The 21,415-nt window shown below is 45.7% G+C and overlaps 2 protein-coding genes across 3 annotated transcripts in view; one reads left to right on the plus strand and one right to left on the minus strand.

Moving 5' to 3' along the window:
- Window positions 1–12,006, plus strand: part of slc25a26 (solute carrier family 25 member 26) — a 57,550-nt gene extending 45,544 nt beyond the window's left edge. Inside the window, exons 8-10 of the mRNA XM_082533711.1 lie at window positions 1,516–1,580; window positions 6,338–6,411; window positions 11,582–12,006. Coding sequence (XP_082389837.1) covers window positions 1,516–1,580; window positions 6,338–6,411; window positions 11,582–11,678 — 236 coding nt within the window. The 3' untranslated portion in view covers window positions 11,679–12,006. The remainder of the gene's footprint in view (window positions 1–1,515; window positions 1,581–6,337; window positions 6,412–11,581) is intronic.
- A 1,893-nt stretch (window positions 12,007–13,899) lies between these two features.
- The window catches only part of lrig1 (leucine-rich repeats and immunoglobulin-like domains 1), a 35,837-nt gene continuing 28,321 nt past the window's right edge, over window positions 13,900–21,415 (minus strand). Inside the window, exons 11-18 of one of the 2 annotated variants that reach the window (XM_082533689.1) lie at window positions 21,221–21,292; window positions 20,931–21,094; window positions 20,283–20,639; window positions 19,315–19,596; window positions 17,615–18,049; window positions 17,343–17,477; window positions 16,829–17,113; window positions 13,900–16,368 (exon numbers count right to left, since the gene is read on the minus strand). In XM_082533689.1, the coding sequence (XP_082389815.1) occupies window positions 16,175–16,368; window positions 16,829–17,113; window positions 17,343–17,477; window positions 17,615–18,049; window positions 19,315–19,596; window positions 20,283–20,639; window positions 20,931–21,094; window positions 21,221–21,292 (1,924 nt within the window). In that variant the 3' untranslated portion in view covers window positions 13,900–16,174. Of the gene's footprint in view, window positions 16,372–16,828; window positions 17,114–17,342; window positions 17,478–17,614; window positions 18,050–19,314; window positions 19,597–20,282; window positions 20,640–20,930; window positions 21,095–21,220; window positions 21,293–21,415 lie in introns of both variants that reach the window. The other variant, XM_082533688.1, reaches the window with a different exon arrangement.

Below are 21,415 nucleotides of genomic sequence, written 5' to 3' on the forward strand. Positions count from 1 at the left end.
CACAACACAGCACCCTGAGGAATTGGGACGTGGCCTTTAGCCATCCCCCATCTGGGCTGTGGTCTCAGTGAAAGGAAGATTGTAGATAGAGATGCTTCAAAAGAAACAAGTGTTACAGTGGGTGTCATTTTAAAGAGGAAACCCCGTTTGGATTTATTGAAGGATTTCTGCACGAGCTGGCTTGAACCTCTTGTGCAGCTAGTAATTGTGAATGATGTCAAATTGCTGCACCTAATTCCTTGTTTCGTTAGTTCCTCATGAAATAATACAAAATCAGTGGATCAAGACTGCACTGTTCACTATATGCAAATAGTATTTGAGTATTTAAGCAGTCAGGCGGCCTGGTCATTGGTTTGAGAATATGTATTTGTAGAGAGAACAATGTGGGGTGAAGGATCGGGGGGGCAGGGTGCTGTGGGTCCAGGGTAGGAGTCAAGTTCACGTCCCTACGTGACCAAGCTGCTGTCCAAGAGGGATCCTCAAGTTTCAGTCACTTCCCCTAACATTGCGCTTCACACTCACTCTCTCTCACTCATACATAATCTGCTTGACGCTGGAAATGCTCACACATGCGTGTTTAATCATCCCAGATATCTCTATGAGTATCCTGCGTTGATTTATGGCAGCTTTCAGCATGTGTAGACACCATCATATCAGTCACCTTCATCACCTTCACGTCCCCCACTTACCAAGTGTAGATTATTTAATTGAGCGCTAGACATGTGAGATTATTTATTGGGATGATCGTAGTAAAGCATGCCACAGTAAGACAGCTGTACTGTTTTATTCTTGAACTTATCCCCCTCCCACAGCAGAGAACAAAAGCCATCTATTATAATTAGCTATTAACTATAAACCCTAACGCGGTTTTCCTGCAGCTCCACCTCACTTACAGTCACATTGCTCCTCAGTGGCCCATATAGATATGTTTACCAAGAACAGTTGCTATGTTTGTGTCAGGGCGACACACACGTAACACACACTTTCTCAGTTATACACACTCTTCTGCTCACTGGAGGCTGCTCTGGATTTTGCTGCCTATCCAGCTTCCAACTTGGAGTGTTGGGAGGGAATTTGGGGTGGAACGTCTCTATAAAGCTCACAGGAGTGAGTGTGTGTTTTAGGGGGTCTGCGTGGCTTTTTTTTGCATGCATGTGCATGTAATCAGGTGTGTGTGTGTGTGTGTGTGTGTGTGTTTATAGCTCAGGGGAAGACGTAGGCTGGACGAAGCTGTAGAAAAGGGGGTGCTGGGAATAGAAGCGCGTCTCTGGTTTTTGTGGTCTAATAACAGGGGAAGGTCTGGGACTTGGAATATTATGATTTTATGAACTTAATGGAGTTGAGGGCCAATAGTTCTTGTGTTTATTGCTGAATTAATACATTACTGTAACTGTGGTTAAGTAATTGGTCTCTTTTATGGGTTTATTTTTAATATTTAAAGTCTGTTCTGAGAGTATAGAGTAAAGGCCTCTTATGTTTTCACTTTGCTGAGCGCGTTTGTGTGTCTTTCTGTAGGTGCAGTAGCCGCGCTTGTTACCACTCCTCTTGACGTGGCAAAGACCAGGATCATGCTCGCAAAGGTATACACACTTTAAACACGGCCACACAGCACAACGCCTCCTCTGGCAGCGAATTCATAAACACTGCTGTCAGGTGATGCCTCGCAGGCGGGGAGCTGAGCGACCCCCGCAGTGGTCGTGAGCACGTTTTGACAGTGTCAGCATGCAGGACCGGAGCAGGCCGAGGTAGCGCCGGGACATTAGTGACACCTGTGTGCACATATATCACCTCACCTGGAATATGGACCATTTCGGGAACACGCTGTTTGTGCGAATGGTTAGTGTTAAGAGTGCGGACATGTTACTACTTCAGGAGAATTTCCATCCCAAGGCTGCTTGTCACTGAGAGGTGAAGCAGAGGCCCATTGTCCCTCCGGTTAACTCTCCTACTATGTCCGTCTTCCAAGGCGTCCCCCCCAAAATCCTCGTGTTCTGCGAATCCTCCTCTTCCTCCCTCTCCAAGCCACCTTTTTTCTCTTCTGGCTCGCTCTAACTGTATGTCTGGCTTCCCTCACTTTGTCCTGTGTGTGTGTGTGTGTTTGTGTGTATAAAGGGTAGTGAGTTCAGAGTAACCTCAATCGGCCCCCCACACACACACACACACACACACGCACACTTACACTGTCCTTGGAGAAGACACAGTGTTCCATTCCCACCCCGTCCTAACTAATGAGACACTGGAATTAACATAAGACTCCGACAGTCTTGATCTCTGGTGAGAAGCCGTTGGCTGTAGGTGGAACACTGTGTTACAGAAGCTTCCTGTAAACATTATCTGAAACACAGCTGCTGTAATTTAACCACCAGCAGAGGACTTGGCCTGCATCGAGTTTCAGTTATAACTTTATAAGGCCAAGTCTTTGATTCACTAAAGGCGCCACAGGTGAGAAAAGGAGAGTGAAACGAGAATGTGCTGCTATGCCGTTTAAAGCGCTTCTACTTCCTGTTTAAAGTCTGTCCACATCCACTTTACTACAAGGAGGATTAAATGTGTGCATCTCAGACTTTCATTTTTTGTAATTGAACTCAAAAAATGTAAGCTTTCATATATGCTATATTCATGACATGTAAAGTGAAATAACTTCAAGCCTTTTTTGTTTTAAATTTTAGGATGATGGCTTGCAGTTCATGACAATCAGAAACTCAATATCTCAGAAATGAGTGATTATTAATCTCCGGCTCTCTTATACAGTGTGTCTTTTGTCTTGTCTTTCTCCTCTCACGCTCAACTGGTTGTGGCGGATGGCCTCCCTGAAGCTGCTTCTGCTGGAGGGTTTCTTCCTGTTCAAAGGGAGTTTTTCCTTCCCACTGTCGCCAAGTGCTTGCTCACAGGGGCTAATCTGATCTTTAGGGTTTTTTCTGTATTATTTTAGAGTCCTTACCTTACAATATAAAGCACCTGGAGGTAACGGTTGTTGTAATTTGGTGCTGTAGAATTAATATTAATTTGAAGTGAAAAGTCTGCATGAATCGTTGGACTTCAAACACCTTGGATTCTGTGCCTCTGCATGCTTCCTCCAGACTCCAGGACCTTTGTTTTTCAGTAAAGTAAAAATGTGCTTTGATCTGAAAATAAGACTTTGGGCCGCTGAGCAGCAGTGGTTGTTGAAGCTTGTGCTTGTTCCTGCCACACTTTCCCCTTCCAGTCCACTTGCTTTTTATTCTTCAGCACAGCACTCTACTAACATCCTACACATGGAGGGTGTCAGTGATCATCATCATCATCTGGACAACGGTTAGGTCAGCAGGCTTTCCAATCGTGGCGGCGTGCACTGAACTACCTTTGAGTATAAATACTGTTGAATTGTAATTTAGTCAAACTTTAAATGAAAAATTCTAATAATTTGAGATACTGGATTTTCAATTTTCATGAACATCAATCGCTAAGCTAAGCTGCAGATTTTTTTTCTCCAGTAACCTCAAATCATTATGTTTAGGAGTTAGGAGAAAGTGATAATAATGCCAATAAATGTCTATTTATGATTAACAGTTTAAAGCTGTGATATTGAGTTTATATTCACCAACCTGGAAACAACAAATCTTTGGCATTTTTTTTTTTTTAAATTACTGAAAACCCCCCCAGAAAAACATCATATTTAATGGCTGTGATGTATTTCCTGTCAGCAAAATTAGCAACCAGTGGTCCCGATAGTTCTTAAAGTGGTGCTGAAAATGAAATTGTAAACTATTTTTTGTGAAAATTATAAATTATTTCCTGTGACATCAGAATTTATACTGTCCCGATCAAAAGATCAAGACCACTTGAAAAACTGCAAAAAGCTATATTTTGCATGGTGGCTTCCAAGTAGAGCTTCAACATGCAACAAGAAGAAATGGGAGTGAGATACAACTTTTTTTTTAACATGCAGTTTATTGAAAACAACACTTAAACTGAAACAGGCTGTTTTACAGCTGATCACAGGTTTAGGACCACATGCATTTAAAAGGCCAAATCTGTGCAAAAATGTGGATTCATTGTCATTTTCTGTCAGGTAGTCACACTGTCATGACGTTCTGATGGCAAAGGCAAAAAAACGTTCCCTTTTTGAACGTGGTTGGGTTGAACTGCATAAGCAAGGTCTCTCGCAGCGCGCCGTCACTGCTGAGGTGGGACACAGTAAGACAGTTATTTGGAATTTCTTAAATGATCCTGGGGGTTATGGAACGAAGAAGTCAAGTGGAAGACCCAAAAAAATTTCACCAGCACTGAGCCAGAGGATCCAATTGGCTGTCAATCAAGACACCGGACGATCCTCGAGCCAAATTAAGGCCCCATAACCATCAGACGGCATCTGAAACTGAAGGGCTTCAAAAACAAATCTCCTTGAATGCCACAGAGCTGACTTTTGGACTTTGCAAGCGAGCACCAAACATGGGACAATAAAAGGTGGAAGAAAGTTTTATTCTCTGATGAGAAAAATGTAACCTTGATGGTTTCCAATGTTACTGACATGACAAGCAGAGATGTTTTCTATGTGCCACAGCGGAGGGGGCGCCATAACGGTCTGGGGTGTTTTTTCCTTCAGTGGAACAACAGAGCTTCAGGAGGTGCAGGGGCGTCAAACGGCCGCTGGCTATGTCCAGATGTTATAGAGAGCATCCCTCATGACTAAGGGCGGGTTTGGTCCTAAACTTTTGATCAGCTGTAAAACAACCTGTTCCAGTTTAAGCGTTGTTTTCAAAAAATGTTTTGTCTCACTCCCATTTTTTCTTGTTGCATGTTGAAGCTCTACTTGGAACCTTGTTAAGATCCAAGTATGCAACATACATTTTCAAGTGATCTTAAACTCTCATTTTTAGGGGCTCAGGTTTGGTGTCGCTCGGTTGGCTCCTTGTGGGTGACAAGTCCAGGCAGGAGCGTTGAAGAAAGACAGACAGAGCAGGGCTCGTGTTGACTGTGGACGCTTTAGATCCGGGCTATGGGGGAAACTGGGTGTTGGAACTTGTCACATCAGTTTTCTTCCCACAGGACACAGAATGAAAGACTGCCGTTGTACAGTATGCAGCCTAGCGCAACCGAGACCCAGGCAGGCCGACATCCAGGGCACAGCTGGAGGAGCAAAGCCCCTCCAGGACAGGACTGCCTGCAGCAGTGGCAGCGTGCCTGTTGTACCACAGAGCTGCCTCATACCTCCTATGCTGCTACCGCACAACACTGGTCTTCTTAGAGTCGGAGATTTCTGCCTGTTCATCACAGTGCTGCCATCAGTGTCATGTTTACTAATATCCACTGAAACCAACTGTGGCAAAGACAGGAGCCAGTGCAACACTTTATAGAGCAGCCGTTACTGTTCAGACTTTTCACAGGAAGCATAGTGGATGCCAGAAAACCCAGAAAAACACATCAAGAAGCACTTTTAAATCTTATATTTGGACAACAAAAAAAACACGAATCGGGAGAAGAAACTCATAAACTGAGATGCATAAAGATATTTTTGTATGTCAGCATAAGTTAGTGTGTGTGTGTGTGTGTGTGTGTGTGTGTGTTTTGGACACCCTGTTCCTCCATTCCCTCGTTCCACCATTCCACAGCAGTAAAGGAAAAGAAAACTTGTCAGGCCAGAAGAGGAGGGGGCGGTGGTGGATTCATTTCTCAACCACCTGTCTCCAACAGAAACACAAGAAATAGGGGTGTTTTTCCCATTTCCGTGAAGAAAAGAAGCATGAATCCTACTCTAGATTTACAGCGGATGCTGCAGACTGTTTCCTACATGTTCAACAAGCTGCAGCATAGATCGCTGTGCGCACACCAACACACAAACTCCTCAAGCCTGTGCTCAGCTCCCTCCTGCTTATTCGAATCTCACAACTGCCTCTTCCATTTTTATCTTCCTTCCTTTTAAACTGAAGCCACCCACCATCACTTAACCCAATGTGGCCTTATCGTGCCGCTCTCATACCCGTGACGCTCCACGCTGATGGATTCAAAACTCTCTGGCCAGCTAATCCGTTTAGTATAAATAAAACGACCGGACTGGCAGGAGGAGAGGGAGACAAGGAGAACTTGTTGAGTGTGTTTTTTTGGGTGGGCAGCTGGTTGGGTGTGTTTCTGAGCGGGTGCTGGAGGTGACACCTGCGCTGACACAGCTGTCCATTAGCAGAAAGAGGGGGGAAGGGGAGGCTGGAGGAAGCTGGGCTAAGAAAGACTAAACAGGGTGTCTGTCTGAGGAGCAGGAAGCACGGGAGACAATTTATCAGTCATCGCACCTCTATTTGTGCTCTCCAGGTCCCTCTTTCTGTCTCACTCACTCACTCTCCCTCTCTCTCCCTCTCTGCAGGCCGGCTCAACCACAGCGAGCGGCAACATCCCACTGGTGCTCTACGATGTGTGGAGGAGTAGGGGCATTGCAGGGTGAGTGTGTGTGTGTGTGTGTGTGTGTGTGTGTATCTTGATTTTGGTGAAACATTCAAAGACCCTTGTGATTGTTTAAAACCAAACAGCCTCTTTACACAAACCATTTTATCCCAGGCCACTTTAGAAAGCTCGTATTTTACATGATTTGATTTAACCCGGCTCCCGATCCCTCGCGTAATCAAGTTTGATAGAGCGGTTCCTCCAGGGAGCGTGAATTTACAGCCACGGCTGAAAAATGAGCTGTATAAAAGCTTTTCCTGACGACTTGCTGCAGCGCCTTATTGATTAAGGTGTTACGAGGGGCCAAGTGAAAGGGTTTATTTAAGTGTTTTGATGTGTTTATGATGCGCACTGGACAAAAGGCCAGGTCTAATGGGGTCCACAGAGGGCCGCCAGCACTAAAACAAACCCTCAGTCCCGGTGAGTAATAGGCCTGCTTGTGTACAGGCTGCCATCGCTTAATCGGGATGCACCCCGGCGTAGTGCTCGCAGCAGATTTGGTTTGGGGCTGGGCCAAACGCTAGTAGGATAATGCTCTCCACCCTCCCTGACTCGCAAACACACGCACACACAGGCAAATTTTGTGTTTGTTTTTAGCAGACACAGTCCTGGAATCCAATCAGAGCCAAGGGTGATTCCCTAAAAACCTCTTTCAAACATTGGTAACACTCTGGGCATCATTTTTAATAAAGATCACGTCTGAGACTTGATTAAATCTCAGTGAGCTGATAGTTGGCAGGCCCCCGTGGAAAAACCCTAACTACAAGTCCCACTGTCCCTGCTGGAGCACAGGAGAACTGTTTACAGCCTCCAACTCTGCAGCACATGGAAATCTTTTTTTTGTCTCCCTCTTCTTCTCCTTCTACTCATTGTATCATCATCCTGGGCTTAGCTGTGTCTCAGCTGCACCCAGAGAACAAGGACCATGAGCTTAAAATGACAAACACTTTTTTTTTCTCCTTCATGATGCGATGTAACCAGAGAAGGTGAAGAATGAGAACAAAGAGAGTAGCTAAGGGACACATTAAATGCAGAAACAAAGGAGAGTGTTTAAAAAGTTTTTTTTAAGTACAAAGGGAGGAATGGGGGGGTCTGTTTTGGCCCGGTGGCCCGGTGGTTGCACTGGTGCATGCCTGATACAGATTGCTGGGGCTTTAAAGCTGTAATTATGGTAATAGGCCCAATTGCTGTGTAGTGAAGCTCTAAAGTGCTTCCATGTGTGTGCCATGCCCCAGAGAGCCCGGGTTAGGAGAGAGCAGTGCAGCTCACTGGCCTACCCCACTAACCTGCAGGATAACCAAACACGGCTATGAGTCATGTCAAAATAAACACTAATGGGCAACATGTCCTCGAGGCTCTCTGATTGGCTCCTTGTGCAAACCAGAATAGAAGAAAAGCAAATAAGTAACACGCTCTCACCTCACACACAGAAACCTGTGGTAAAGTGCAATTGTACTTTACTGTTATTGGTCCTGCAACACAGCATGAACGGAGTCGTGCTGTGTTGCAGGAAACAGTAAAGCTGTGCTGCAAAGACACAATGATGAGCAGCTGTCCGCCCATCATTTAAGCCTGTCCCTGTTTTTGTCTCGTAAATATCTCGAGGACTCCAGAACATTCTTGCTTTAGATAGGATTTCTGGGAAAAGGTGTCTGTCTTCTTCTTTTGGAGTCAAACTTTTCTTAGGCGCTGCGCTGAGGAAACACAGAAGTGATTAAATAGCATTTTACAGACTGTTGTTTCCTTCTGCAACAAGTGGGGAGAAACCATGTTTACTAGAATGCCATGTTAATTCAGCCTGTAGCACAGGTGTTGACTACAGAGGGAGTTATTTCCAAGGATTTATCAAATACATGTAGCGCTCTGTCTTCCAGAATTCCTCAGCCACGTCTCAAACTTGTTAGTTCTCACGAGAACTGAACAGTATTAAAGAAAATGTCACTTATTCTTTTTCTTTCTTTTTTTTATAGTTTTGGACTCACACAACACAGAAAGTGCTTGTTAGAGGCTCAGTGGTTTGTGCTATTTGTTCAGATGAAAAATGTCCACCATCACTGCAGTTATAGTTATATAACAGATAAAGATAACACAGAGGAAACAGGGTGACTACAGATGAGTAATTTGTTTTCCAGACACTGATTATTTAGTGTTTTTTAAGGGAAAGTGTGCTCGAGTCTGTTTTTGTCTCTGCAGCTATCGTCCACTTTTCTACACCCACTCCCTGCTAGAAGGACATAAAAAAGATTGATTTTCCTCAGATTTGTTGAAGACCCAAACATGTTAGAGTCGGTCCTCTTTCCTCTTAAATTTATCCTTTCAAAGAGTTTCCGAGGACGGCTATTTTTATTTTATTTTTTTCATGGAACGCATTCTGTCTGCCAGAAATTTGCTTTCAGATACATTTGAAGATTTCTCCCTCGCTCTCTTCTTAAGCAGCACCGGCATATTTCTTCACCGCAACCAAAACATTTTGCGTGAGCTCACGGCGGTTCCTCCATACTGTCCTGCCGAGCTTTGAAACTATATTTAGCCCGGTTCCTCGGGAGAGGCGATTGGCCGACAATAGGGGGATGACGGCTCTCTGTGAATGGCCAGGCCGTGATGTCGAGGAGTCCCAGGGGGAATATTTGAGCTCCGGCTCTGCTCTGACGTCCACAGGTGGGCCTGATCCCAGACAGGAAATGTAACGGCAGCAGAGAGCTGAGACAAAACATGAGCGCTGAGTTTAAAATTAGTTCATTCCTCGCAGCGCGGCTATTGGACCATCACATGATGGAGAAGGTTGAGTGGAATACACAGGGATCTGTGTTGTCGTTAGGCGCTCCACCTGCCCTCTGTTACTTCTGTCAGTGGGTTTTGATTAGCTTTGGATTGTATTTGATATCAGGGTGTAAGCAATGCACAGCACTCCCCCGGTGCAAGCCTGCGACTTTTGTTTCAGCAGATGGTGATAGATAGCCGTGCCGAGATGGAAAGAGCACGTCGAAGGGCAGGGCAACAGCCTCTGACTAATGTCCCGTGTTTATTTGCAGCAGTTCGGTTCATGCTTGGATAAACACACTTGTATAAGGTCTCTCACACTTCCAACTTCCTCTCGGTTTCACACACTTATCAAAGCCAGCCATGCAAAGCTAAGCCGTCTGTTGAGACCGGGCGACCTAGGCCTGGAGCATTCTTAAAGGTGGAGTCGTGTGAATGGTTGGGATGTTTGGAAGATCCCTGGCATGCTTGGACACTTGTATAACTTTACAACGGACAACGTGAAAATATCATAAGTAGGAAGTCTGTCATGGCCTCTGATCTCAAATTTCTCAAAAGAGCTGCACTTAACTATGTGTGTGTGTCCAGAAATAGAAGCTTCATGTAGGGCACTGAAAGGAAGATGACAGAGCTTACACAGAGACTGTTGTAGGAAGATCTTCTGTTCCACTTGAACATGCAGGGCCGATGGTTAGGCACAGTAGAGCTTTGAGCTAAATGCTAACATCAGTATAGTAAATGCACAGCGGAGCGCCGCAGTAGCTGTGTCATTAATACAGCTTTTTTTTTTCCTCTAATAGTGAGTAATAGCAAATCTTGGACTGGGTGGCTCTGCAGCAGAAGCTGGTGTGAAGTTCTGAAATGTGATATGGAAAATAATCTGCATACTTTACCTCTCAGTTGCTAGCTGGAAGTCCTGTTTTAATTTCTTCTCTATGAAAACCTGAAACCTTAAAAATGTGATGCCTAAGCACAAAACCGGCCTGGTCAGGTTGCCCAGAAGTTGTCAGCTCTTCAGAATTATTTTCTTTCTCTTTTGATTTGTGCGTGTGTGTGATGTATTTGCATTCAAGAAGCATTTTTAAGGCTGATGAAAACCAAATTAAACTTTGCAATATTTCAAAAGTTTCTCTAGAAATGAAAGTGGACAGGAACACAAGTGCCAACACACCCACACGGATGATGAATGGAGACAGACATGTTGCATGCGTCGACAGTTTTGTTTTTTTCAAACACGTGCGCGCACACACACACACACACACACACACACACACACACACACACACACACACACACACAAGCGAGCACAAGCACACATCCACCAGCACACAATACTTCTCATCTGGCTTGGACTGGGCCAGACCTTGTGAGCGTGGGGGCGTATTGGCAGACAGAAGGTGTTGGTAGGCAAATGCACTGCGAGAAAGTCAGACAGAGTGAAGCGGGGGGGGGAAATAAATGGAGAGACGGACACAAAAAGCCGGATGAACTGACAGGACCGAGTGAGCACGTGTCTTAGAAGTGCATGACGCAGCACGAATAGGAGTCAGAGGAGAAATCCCCAAACAAGTGAGCCAGCTGAGGGGGACGTCGCTGAGCGGAGAGACAGAGAAATGGATGGATGGACAGCAGAGAGACATGTGCAGATGTCATCTGGCCATCAGTCACATAGAGAGAGAGTAGAGAGAGCAAGAAGGAGGTAGGTGGGGGGAGTGAGAGCTCCAGAGAGGACTTGGGTGGAGGCTTGAAGCCTAATCCCAAAAACAGCTGTGTGTAGCAGGAGGTGGGGGGTATCTTGGGAGACTCTTATGGCCCATCACATCCTTTGACCACCACCAATGTTAGCAGCTCCTCGTTGAGCCTCGGTCACTGTAACACGGGCCCCAGCCTTTGCTCTTTGTGAAAGTGGCTCACTAACATGGCCTCATGTTTGAGGCGCTCTCATCGACCCCTCTGCACCCAAACACCATGCAGAGCTGGACACGAGACGCTCCGGGCCCCTCCTTTCACAGCGCTTTTTCATGGCAGTCATTTAAGCTGCAGCACACTTTTATGAGAGTTGATCACACGTCTGAGTGTAAGAAAATCTAGTCCTTCCTCTAACCACGCCCTTGAAATACGGATGAAGTGTGCTGCACAAAACACCAAGTGTTCTCTTTTTTAAAAAACATACTCTAGCTCACAAACAGGGTGTCACGAACAAGGCAATCTTACGTTGTTAGACAGTAAGCGAACATTAGTGGACTGACATTTTGCTCTTTATATTGAGGACGCCATTCATCCTGCACAGAAGCGCTGTAGATAGTCTTGTAGCGTCTCAAATGCATTACTGTACCGCAATTTTGACAAATGCTGCAAAGATATCTTTTTTTTAAGAAGCACATGTTGCTCTCTCCCCTTTCTCCAGTCTGTTTGCTGGCAGCATACCGAGGATGACCTTCATCAGCGTGGGCGGTTTCATCTTCCTCGGAGCCTATGAGAAGGTCCGCCGCACTCTGCTATAGCAGCACGACCTGTGACTGTCCTGAGTCCTGACCTGATGGAGAGAACCAGAACAGCAGGGAAATCGTCTCTGGAAATGGAGGATCCAGCATCCTGCTGAGTCCTTTGAAATGAGGCAGAGAGGAGACGCTCACGGGGATGACTGCATTACCCAGAGTGCCACATTCATACTTATTGATTAGGCACTCAAAACACCACAGAATTTTTTGAAATGAAGCAACACTGTATCACCTAGGACAACGCAGTCATTGTAGTCGGCAGTGACTGGGACCATTTATGTTTCACGTGTTTGTGAGAGAATGAGTTATGTGATTAAAAACGGTCTTTGTATCTTTCGAGTGAGGTTTGGGGCTTTCTTTGACTCTCTGGAACTCTGCATAGTTTAATGATCATTTTAGCGTTTTCTCCTCTCTATTGGACTAAGCCACCTGCTTTAAAGACCCACCAGAGAGACACAGCACTATCTCACCATTGTTACAATCCTGCTGCAGCAAAGCTGACCTCATCCACATGCAAAAGCCTTTTTTTTTGTCCTTTTTTTCTTGTAGAATCCCAGAACAGTAGAAGCCTTTTATTAACAAAATCACGCACTTTGTCATCTCCGGCTCTTCAGATCTTTTATTTATGAATAGATCAGATTTTTGATTCGGCCACTGCTTAAGCATTTTGCTGTCTCTCTTATAGGTTTGTGTAAGGCTTTTTTTTTTTTAACCTTTTGTTGACCTCCTTCACTAGTATCAGTGTCTCTTTGGAACTCAAATGAAGTTCGACTGAACAGCAACCAAACACTCCAGATCTGTTATCTGCTTATTTTGTAAAGAGAGAAAGAAGGAATGGGCTTCATGGGCTAGAAACCTGCTTATAAACCAGTTGACTTGTTGAGTTTCTGAAAACGGGGTAGTTTGCATAAAAAATGGCTGCTTCTCTGAAATTTTGCACTTGCTTAACATCCCCATGTTTTGATGTCAAGTGCTGCACATTAGCGGTGCTGATAGGCAGTTATAGAAAGCCATGCTAGCTTTTCCTCTTATGGCAGTTGTATGTTGTGGGACGCTCTGAGCAACTGCATTCTCCACAATGTACAAACATTCAAGTCAAACAGAATTAGAGTAAGTGATCGACCTGATTAGAAGTCATGAAACTGGTAAACATGCTGATTTTGGCTATGTAAATCACTTGTGCTCTGATACACTCACTGAAGGGATCAGCACACCAGATTTCACAAAGAAGCTTCATTTTCTGCTCTTTCATTTAAGCAGATGGTTTTGATTTTGTTTGCTGAGGTTGTGTGATATCAGCGGTCCAGTCCCACAGCTGAACCGATCTGCATGACTGGATCAAGCAGAGGTAAGGCCGTGCACATTTTTACTCCGGCTTTGATCTTGTTTATTGGAGCAGCGGTTTCCAACTCCTGGACCACAGAAGTGTTGCGCGACCCGGCCACAAGGACGAGATATAAGAAAAGTTTGGAAATGAATGAGAGAATCTCTGAGTTTAATTTAAATTGTTGCGTGATGTGATTTCCAGTGTGGCCTTTTTAAATTTTACAAGTATTCATGCACCCCCTCCCTGCTCCTCAGGCTTTTAAAAGAAGCTGGCATATGGAAGAACAGTTAGGTATCAGTGTGTTTTCAGTGAATTAGCTCCTCTCATCTGTCAGCAGCCGGTCTGGAAGGTAAAACTGCACGAGAAGACAAATGTCCTCACAGGTGGGACTGTTTGTCATGCTGCTTGTCACTAGGCTGTAGCACAACAATGGTCGGAGTGTGATTGGTGGAGGCCGCGGCCAGGGGCACGTCAATCATCTGGTGACAAACGTCCATCTGGAATGCACATCCTGACCTTCAGTCAGACTCGACTCAATAGCAAATATTTTTAACAGCCCGCAGAAGGAAAAAAAAAAAGCCTGCTGTCTTTGCAGCTCCAAGGAGCCAAGAGACATTCCTGGTTGGAAGATTAGCTTTCTCTCTCTCTGTGTGTGCGTGTGTGTGTGTGTGTGTGCGTGCGTGCGTGCGTGGCTACTTGACTACTTTGAAGATCAAGGACTCTGGATTTCATGTCTTTGTGCATGCTCCATTTGAATTGATGGCTTCTCCATAACCGCTGTGACAGGAGAGCAGCGTTAAATGCTAACTCAGCTGTTTGTGATATTGTCGAAACATCCTCCCTATGTGTGTGCTTTTTTTTTTTATATGAGCAAGAAAACAGGCCCAACACTTGTAATAATAGCAAAATGGGATTTTTATTAGACACTTCAATGCCATGTTAGACACTTCACTGTTTTAACTTTGACATTGGGACAACGGTTTCAGACAGTCTGCATCAATAAATTACTCAGGATATGAACTGCACCCTCGCTCCTTCGAGTCCCTTTTACCTACTACACGGGGGTTGCTTTCCCAAAGCCCAAAAAACAAAGAAGAGGAGGAAAAAAAAAAAACATACTCTCTGATTGGTCTTGCTGGTAAAAATCACCTCAGTAAGTGCTATCAGGTGTAACCAGAGGAGCATGTCCTCCAGCTTACCTTGATAAGGCCACTGGTGTATTCATGTTGAATGGTACCAAAGCATTCAGGGACTGTGACAGTTCACCCCCCAAAGTTTGGTTACGGCACTTTTCACAAGCCTCCCTAACTGTTCACAGGAGTGAGCTGCACCTTTATCCACCTCAGGCATGAATCGTTATTACTGAACTGCAGTGATTCAGGTGGAGTACTGGCCATCTTTTGCTCCCAAATGCACCACCCCGTACCCCAGCTTCCCCCCCGGATGTCGACCCATATTACAGCAGTAACTGAATGACACAACATCACAATGCATCTTTTGCTAATTCCATAGCATTCAGATTTTATTATTAAAAAGAAGAGAAAAAAAACAGTTGGGCAGCCGGCCAATTAAACATCCAAAAATTGCAGCTTCGGTTATGAATGTGGGCCGTAACTCATGACAGGTGTCACGCAGTTGCACTGAGAGATTATTACTGGCTTTTGCAGCTTCCAAGCAACAGCTGTTAGCTCTTAGCAGCCACATGTGGTTGCAGAATTGTACCAAAGTCACTTTCTGGGACAAATAAAAAAAAAAATCGAACTTAAAGAGGACCTATTATGCTTATTGCAGATCTCTCTCTCTCTCTAGATCGATCGATCTAATTTTGTAAAAAATTATTGGCATTGACTTGAGCAGCTTTGCACGATTCACAGTTCAAAACAATTATTTAGGTTTGTACACTGGGCCTAAGTGCAGCCCCCTCAAATCATCCTCTGGCAAACAGAGTGTCTGAACAGCAGGTGGGTGAAAACCGAGCAGTCTGAAGCCTGAGCTTTGGGCTCACAGGGATTACTTCTACATGCACTGACCTCGTTATGTGAAAACTTTGGCTATGTTTAATACGAGCATCCAACACTGTAACAGTTTCCACGTACATCTGCATATGAAAAGGAAATACCAAAAAGCATAATAAGTCCTCTTTAAAACACGTGAAGCATTCATCCCAACCCGATGAGAGCGGCTTTGCAGTAAACGTGTAGTGTTGTGAAACAGGTGGAAGAGCCTTAAGGGTACAGTATGTACTGTTGACTTTAGTGCGTCGAGATATGCGGAACGTCTCCTCAGAGAGGAGGCTACTGCATTCCTGCCGGTGGATCGTGTACACACAGTCTGCATGTTTGTGAAGTGAAGAAAAAAGTGCTTTAACTGATATCCCACCACTCGCACCAACATCTAACGTACCTAAATAATCAGCATCCGAGCTCCTCCTTCATACAAAAACGGTGGTGCGAGCTGTTTCCGTAAGGCCATAGCTGGCAAAAAAAAAAAAGAAAAAAAGGTAAAACATTCAAGTGCGATCAAGTGTTTTGTTTGCGATAAAAAGTGTACCAGGATCTCTCACAGAAACAGTCTCTGGATATATGCTATTACAACTTGAGTTTTCTTTGATCATGCAATAAGGCACTGCAGCTGAATGTTGGTAAAAGCTGAAAAAAGGCTGTTTTTTTTTCTTGTTGTAAGAAAAATAAAAATACCATCACTCCTTTCTTTGCCATGCACATATATTTAAACACTCTTTTTTTGTAAAAGTTATATAATATATAAGAAAACTCTTATGTACAGTCAAAAAAAAAGTCCAAAAGGCATATTTCTCTTTTTAGTCCCCCTGCACATACATATTGTACAAGATTCCCCACATTTACATGCTTCAAATGCAAGTCACATTTTTTTCTTCTTTTTTTTTTCCTCTTTTTTGCAGCTAAAATTTTTATTTTTATTTTTTTTAGCGGCCACCTCCCAAAGGAAGGTTTTTAACTATGTACAGCTGATACGCTCAGATGGGACGCCCCCCACACAAGCTCCGCCTTCAAACTCCGGATGCCCATCCCCCCTCCTCCGTCAGTTCAGATGCAGGAGGCTCGGGACCGTTTGCCTCGATATGAGGTAGCAGGTTATTTCCCAGTGCAAGAAAAAAAATTATTGTATATATCGGTCCACATTTTTGGGGCTGCTAGTCACTGGCTCTCCTTAGAGAGGCGCTCTCATTCTGAGAGGCTCTGAGGGCGTGTCCATTGGACAGCAGAGTCTGCCTGAGCTCAGGCTCGCAGTCCGTGTCGATGTGTCCGTGGCTCGTCACGCTGGCCAGCTTCACCGGCTTGTGGAAGGAGTCTTCCTGCGATGTCTTGGTCTGTCCCGCTTTGCTCACTGCTGAAACAGAGAAGGAACAGGCGGGGTCAGTGACGTGGCACGCACAAAGACAAATATGTGCTCGGCTTTGGAAGAAAGCGAGTCAGTGGAATGTGTGTGTAGAGCTGTGTGGAGGTGAGAATTGGTATTCAAAGGCCAATACCACTGCTATATAACTAAAGGAGCTGAAGCCCAGAACAGGCCTGGGCGTGCATCATCAGGAGGGAGATACATATCCTGAGGGGCTCTGGGCATGTAACTATGATACAGTGTCAGATGCTGGTAGGAGACAATCCATCAAAGATCACATTCAAAGGCACTTGCAGAAAGAAGACTCCAGAATGGCTGATAGCTTCTCATGGCATCACCTGATAAAACTGTTATTCCATCAGGGCAGTGTGGAGCTTTAAGAAGAGTAGTGGATTTATGGGATAAGGCTGGATAAGTACAGTTAAACTCACTACACTAATCACCGTACCTTTTCTATCGTGTTGGTTCAGTGTTGTATTATGGTTTTTTGGAAACACTGATCCTTCAGAGTTCTTTCGGATCCTGCTGGGGGTCCCATTGCAGAGTGGGGTTGTGTGTGACCCAGTGTCGTGCTGCTCCCCGGGGTAACAGTAAGAGTAGGGTGGTGGAATAAGCTGCTGTTGGTACTCCATGCCTGCAGCAGGATCAAACCCGTGTGCCAGGTAGTTGGGATCTTTGGAGTAGCTGTTGCCATTCTCCATACAATCTGTGCACAGCACTGTGCTGTCGAAACCTGCGGGCAGCCACGGGGAAACAAATAAATGATTTGGAGGCAGAAAGTCAACAAATGCATGTCAAAATTGTGCTGAGGGCGTCTCCTGTGATTATTTTTGACACTGAGCAGGTCTTTACAGCTTTACAGCAGCGCTCGTCTCATCATTACGTAACCCACCAGGGGACGTGGGAGAAACTGCCGGGGAGAGCGCAAACATTTGGAAGCAGAGAGCGAACTTTAGCGGTACCTGTGGTGTCTACAACGTGTCCGTTGGGCTGAGGGCCACCGCCGGTCTCCACACGGATGCACATGTCCTGCCGCTCGGACAGAGTCCCCTGGGAGGAGAGGTAGCTGGATACATCTGGGTGAACGATCGTCTCATCTGGGAGAGAGAAAAGAGGCAGACATCAGAGCCAGAACTGTGGGCTGCATGAAGTTTTAGTGGTTTCTTCATTTTTAGATTAAATGTGTTTTTAACTTACAAATTAAAAAAGCAAAAAGAAGTCATTCTGAGCTCACCTGTGTTGGTCACGCTGCACTCCTCGCTCTTCTTCCTCGTCTGATAGATGATACACACCCACACCAGCGATGTCACCACAATACTCGTAACCACAGCGATGACGATGATCCCTATAGTAACGGTGCTCGGGCCTGTCGGCGTGGCGCAAGCGTTCCTGCGCTCAGTCACCACCAGCTGGCTGTGGGCGCGCTCTGTGCCCAGAGTGTTGGACATGAGGCAGGTGTAGCGCCCGGCGTCCTTCAGCAAGGCGGAGCCGATGACAAGCAGCTGGTTTCCCGGCGTGAAGTGGTGTCTGTCGGAGGGGCGCAGCGGTTGGTCGTTGTGCAGCCAGGTGATGCGCGGGGGCGGGCTGCCGAGAGCTTTGCACTGCAGCGCCACCGTCTCCCCGACAGTAATGCTGCGGTCCTCCAGGTCCTGAGCCAGGTGGGGCGTTTCTGTGGAAAAGTGGGGTGATGAGTTTCCTCATAAAAAGAGGCCAAGGATTTCTAGAACTACGGTTTTGGTGGTTCTACGGTTTTCTTTAGCACCTTTCTGTTCACTGTATTGATGACAGACTACCGGATTGTGGTGATTCAGCTGGACAGCCTGAGCACAAACGGACATGTCCAGCCACTGAAAGCCTATCCGTCTTCTAAGACTGATATTTATTACTCAAACACAATGCTGATAAAGTCCGAAGTTTCCTGAAACTTAAGCTTTTTGATTGGAGCACAAACATTTCCTCTGGGGCAGGATCCTCTTCAGAGGACCTGTCTGTTTCCTTGCCAGCTTCACATTTCAGTGAATGAAGCACACTGGACTGAGTGATGGTGTGCGTGTTAAGGGTGGCCTCTCCTCTCAGAGTGAGCACTTCCCTTCACAGTGGGATGTACACAGATTAAGACATCTCACTTAACCCACTTCAGTTGTGTTCTCGTCTATCAATATTTTCGTCCTCCTTCTCCCTGTTTCTCTTTCTGCCCTCCCTCTTATTTTCTCTAAATCCCTTTTAACTACCTCCTCCCCCTACATATGCGCACTCACACTCCACCGCTGCAGTTCTTCTTTGGCTCCCATTTTTCTTCCTCCACCACTTTCTTTCAGTTAGGGGCCCCTTGACTACACACTACCCCTCCTTCTCCGTCACTTAAACTCAAACATTAGAAATTCAGAGTGGTTCTACGGTATCTTGTTTCAGTATTTTGTAGTGCTTTGTAGATTAAAACTTGACAACATGCAAATGTTATGCTAAAGCAGTGTTTTAAATGTTTGCGGGTATGTTACAGATTAATTTAAAAGGTCAATTAAAAATGTATAAGTAAAAATATATCCCATCTGTATACAACAGTGGGTTGTTTTGCTCAGTTCAAAGACAAAGGACAATGATGATCTATGTGCTGAGATGGTTATAAGAGAGAAGCTCTGTTCTGTTTAACAGTGTAAAACAGCCAATAAACTGGGAGCACTGAGGCCTGCAGTGAAGCAGCCATGACTGTCCCTCACAGAGAGTGTGTGTGTGTGTGTGTGTGTGTGTGTGTGTGTGTGTGTGTGTGTGTGGTGTAAATGCCTAACAAACTCCCCTCTGTGATCCCCCTCGATCCCCTCCTTTGACCCCTAACTGTGACCTCTGACCCCTGACCTGCAGCAAGGCCACAGCTGGCGAGAAAGCAAAATATAAAGATTCTCATTCTGCTTCGGACTGACCAAACCCAGCTCTTACCCAGTACGGTGAGGGTGGCGTTAGCAGAGACGGTGCCAGCTGTGTTTTTGGCAGTGCAGCTGTACACGCCCATGTCCACCGGCTTGACGTCCGTGATGAAGAAGACGTCGTCGTCGGGCATGACGTGCATCCGGCGGTCGCGGGCGGCGGGGAAATCCGTGCCGCCGTCCTTCTGCCAGGCGATCTGAGGTGCCGGGTGACCCTCTGCAGCACACTCCAGCCTGGCGGTGTGGCCAGTTCGGATGGTGCTGTCCCTGGGAGTCTTGATGAAGGATGGAAGAACTACGGATGGAAAAATTCCTTCAGTATTAGCAGATCAAAACAATATGACCTTTATATATTGTAGGAAGGTTGACAATCCACTTCATAGTTTGAGTAATTTCCTCATTTACAAACATATAGGCAGTCTACCCGAGCAGGATGTAGAACTGCAACAGCAGTTGTAAAGGATTACAGAGCTGCTCATTCATTTTCCCAGCTGCTGCTGACATTGAAATCAAGAAACTTTCAGTTAGAAAAGCAGGAAACCTTTATTTATACATGAGTAAGCCAAAGCAACAACCAGGTAAATAACTGCCAAAATGCTAAATTCAGTTTGACAGGATCTGCTGTGAGCGAGCACTTGGCTACAGCAAGGGTTAAGAGGTCTGATGGAGGCTTTTTCACACTGCTTTTCTGCAGTTGGACAGTATTTATTCAGAGTTTGGTTCCCTGCCAGAGCGCAGAATAGATCAAGCCTGTCAGCGATGACATGCAGCTAAATCAATTTGTTCCAAATATCAGCCTAGAGGAGAGGACGCTCAAGAGAATGAGAGAGAGGAAGGGGACTTTATTGTAGCGAAAGACAAACTCACTGTGGGCCCTATAATTTTGAAATTCAGTTGAATAATATAAACAGCTGAAACAATTCGTCTGTTTTAATAAATGAATAAAAGTGACCCAAAGAAGCTATTAACGACGTAACATACCATTGACGATGAGTCTGGCCTTGCTCGAGTAGGTGGAGCCAAAGTGGTTGGTGATGATGCACTGGTAACGACCCTCGTGGGCAAAAGTGACGCGGCGCAGGTGGAGAATCGTAGTGTACTCCATCACGCCTCCTCCTCCTGCGCCCGGCAGATCTGGTGTCGCGGCCTGGTGGTGAGCACGCACGTGGGCGTAGTTCTCCATCTCAGCGTTACGAAGGAGCTCCTGGTCCTTGCGCCAGGCAAAGGTCATGGGGGAGGAGCTGCTGCTGGCAGCTGTACAGGTGAGACGAACGTCACTGCCGAGGACTGTCATTGTGGTTTCCGGCTGTACGGTGATCTGAGGCTTGGGGAGGTCGTCTAAAAAAAGGCAGCGGGTGAAATAAAGTGTGTTTAAAAAGCGTGAGGATATTATCACAAGCGTTGCTCAGCAGGTGTCTGAATGTAAAAAGGGAAAATAAAAACTGACATCATGTTGCTGGAGAGTTTATCGCAGAACTAAACAAAAACACTACCCAAATACATGCAAATGTGTCAATAACAGGACAGCGGAGCCCATGTATGTGGCCCATCTGTGCCTTGAACGCCTCCTACTCATCACAAAGCAATGACACAGCCATGTAACCAGAGAACACACACACACACACTCACCACACACAAAGCTGCTGGGCGGAACCTCAAAGACGCTCTTTCCCTTCAGACTTTCCGGGTGGGCGCAGGTGGCATTGATACCGACCTGCAAACCACGTGCCACCAACCAGTCGGGCAACCAGTGGAGCTGGCAGTCACACAGCAAGCTGTTGCTTTGAATGAGACTGGAGGAGAGGGAACAGACAAGCATATGTCACGTGCACTGTACCCTTTTCTGTATTTGTGAGTGAGTTGCTGCAGGCAGGTTCTGTAAGCACACTCAGAACCAGAAAGATCCGTGTTAAACTCACAGGCTTTTGAGGTTCCTCATCTTAGTGAAGGCGTCGGGCTGGATGGAGCGAATAGCGTTCTCCCCCAAGTTCCTGTTGAAATATTAAATACTGTTTCATCAAGTGTGAACAGATTAGTGTTACCCACACCGATATCATTCTCTTTCACCACGACGCTAGCAGCCTCCCCCTGCCAACTACTTTTACAAAACCCAC

Source organism: Aulonocara stuartgranti, assembly GCF_965226115.1.
Source record: "Aulonocara stuartgranti genome assembly, chromosome: 5".
Taxonomy (NCBI): Eukaryota; Metazoa; Chordata; class Actinopteri; order Cichliformes; family Cichlidae; genus Aulonocara; species Aulonocara stuartgranti.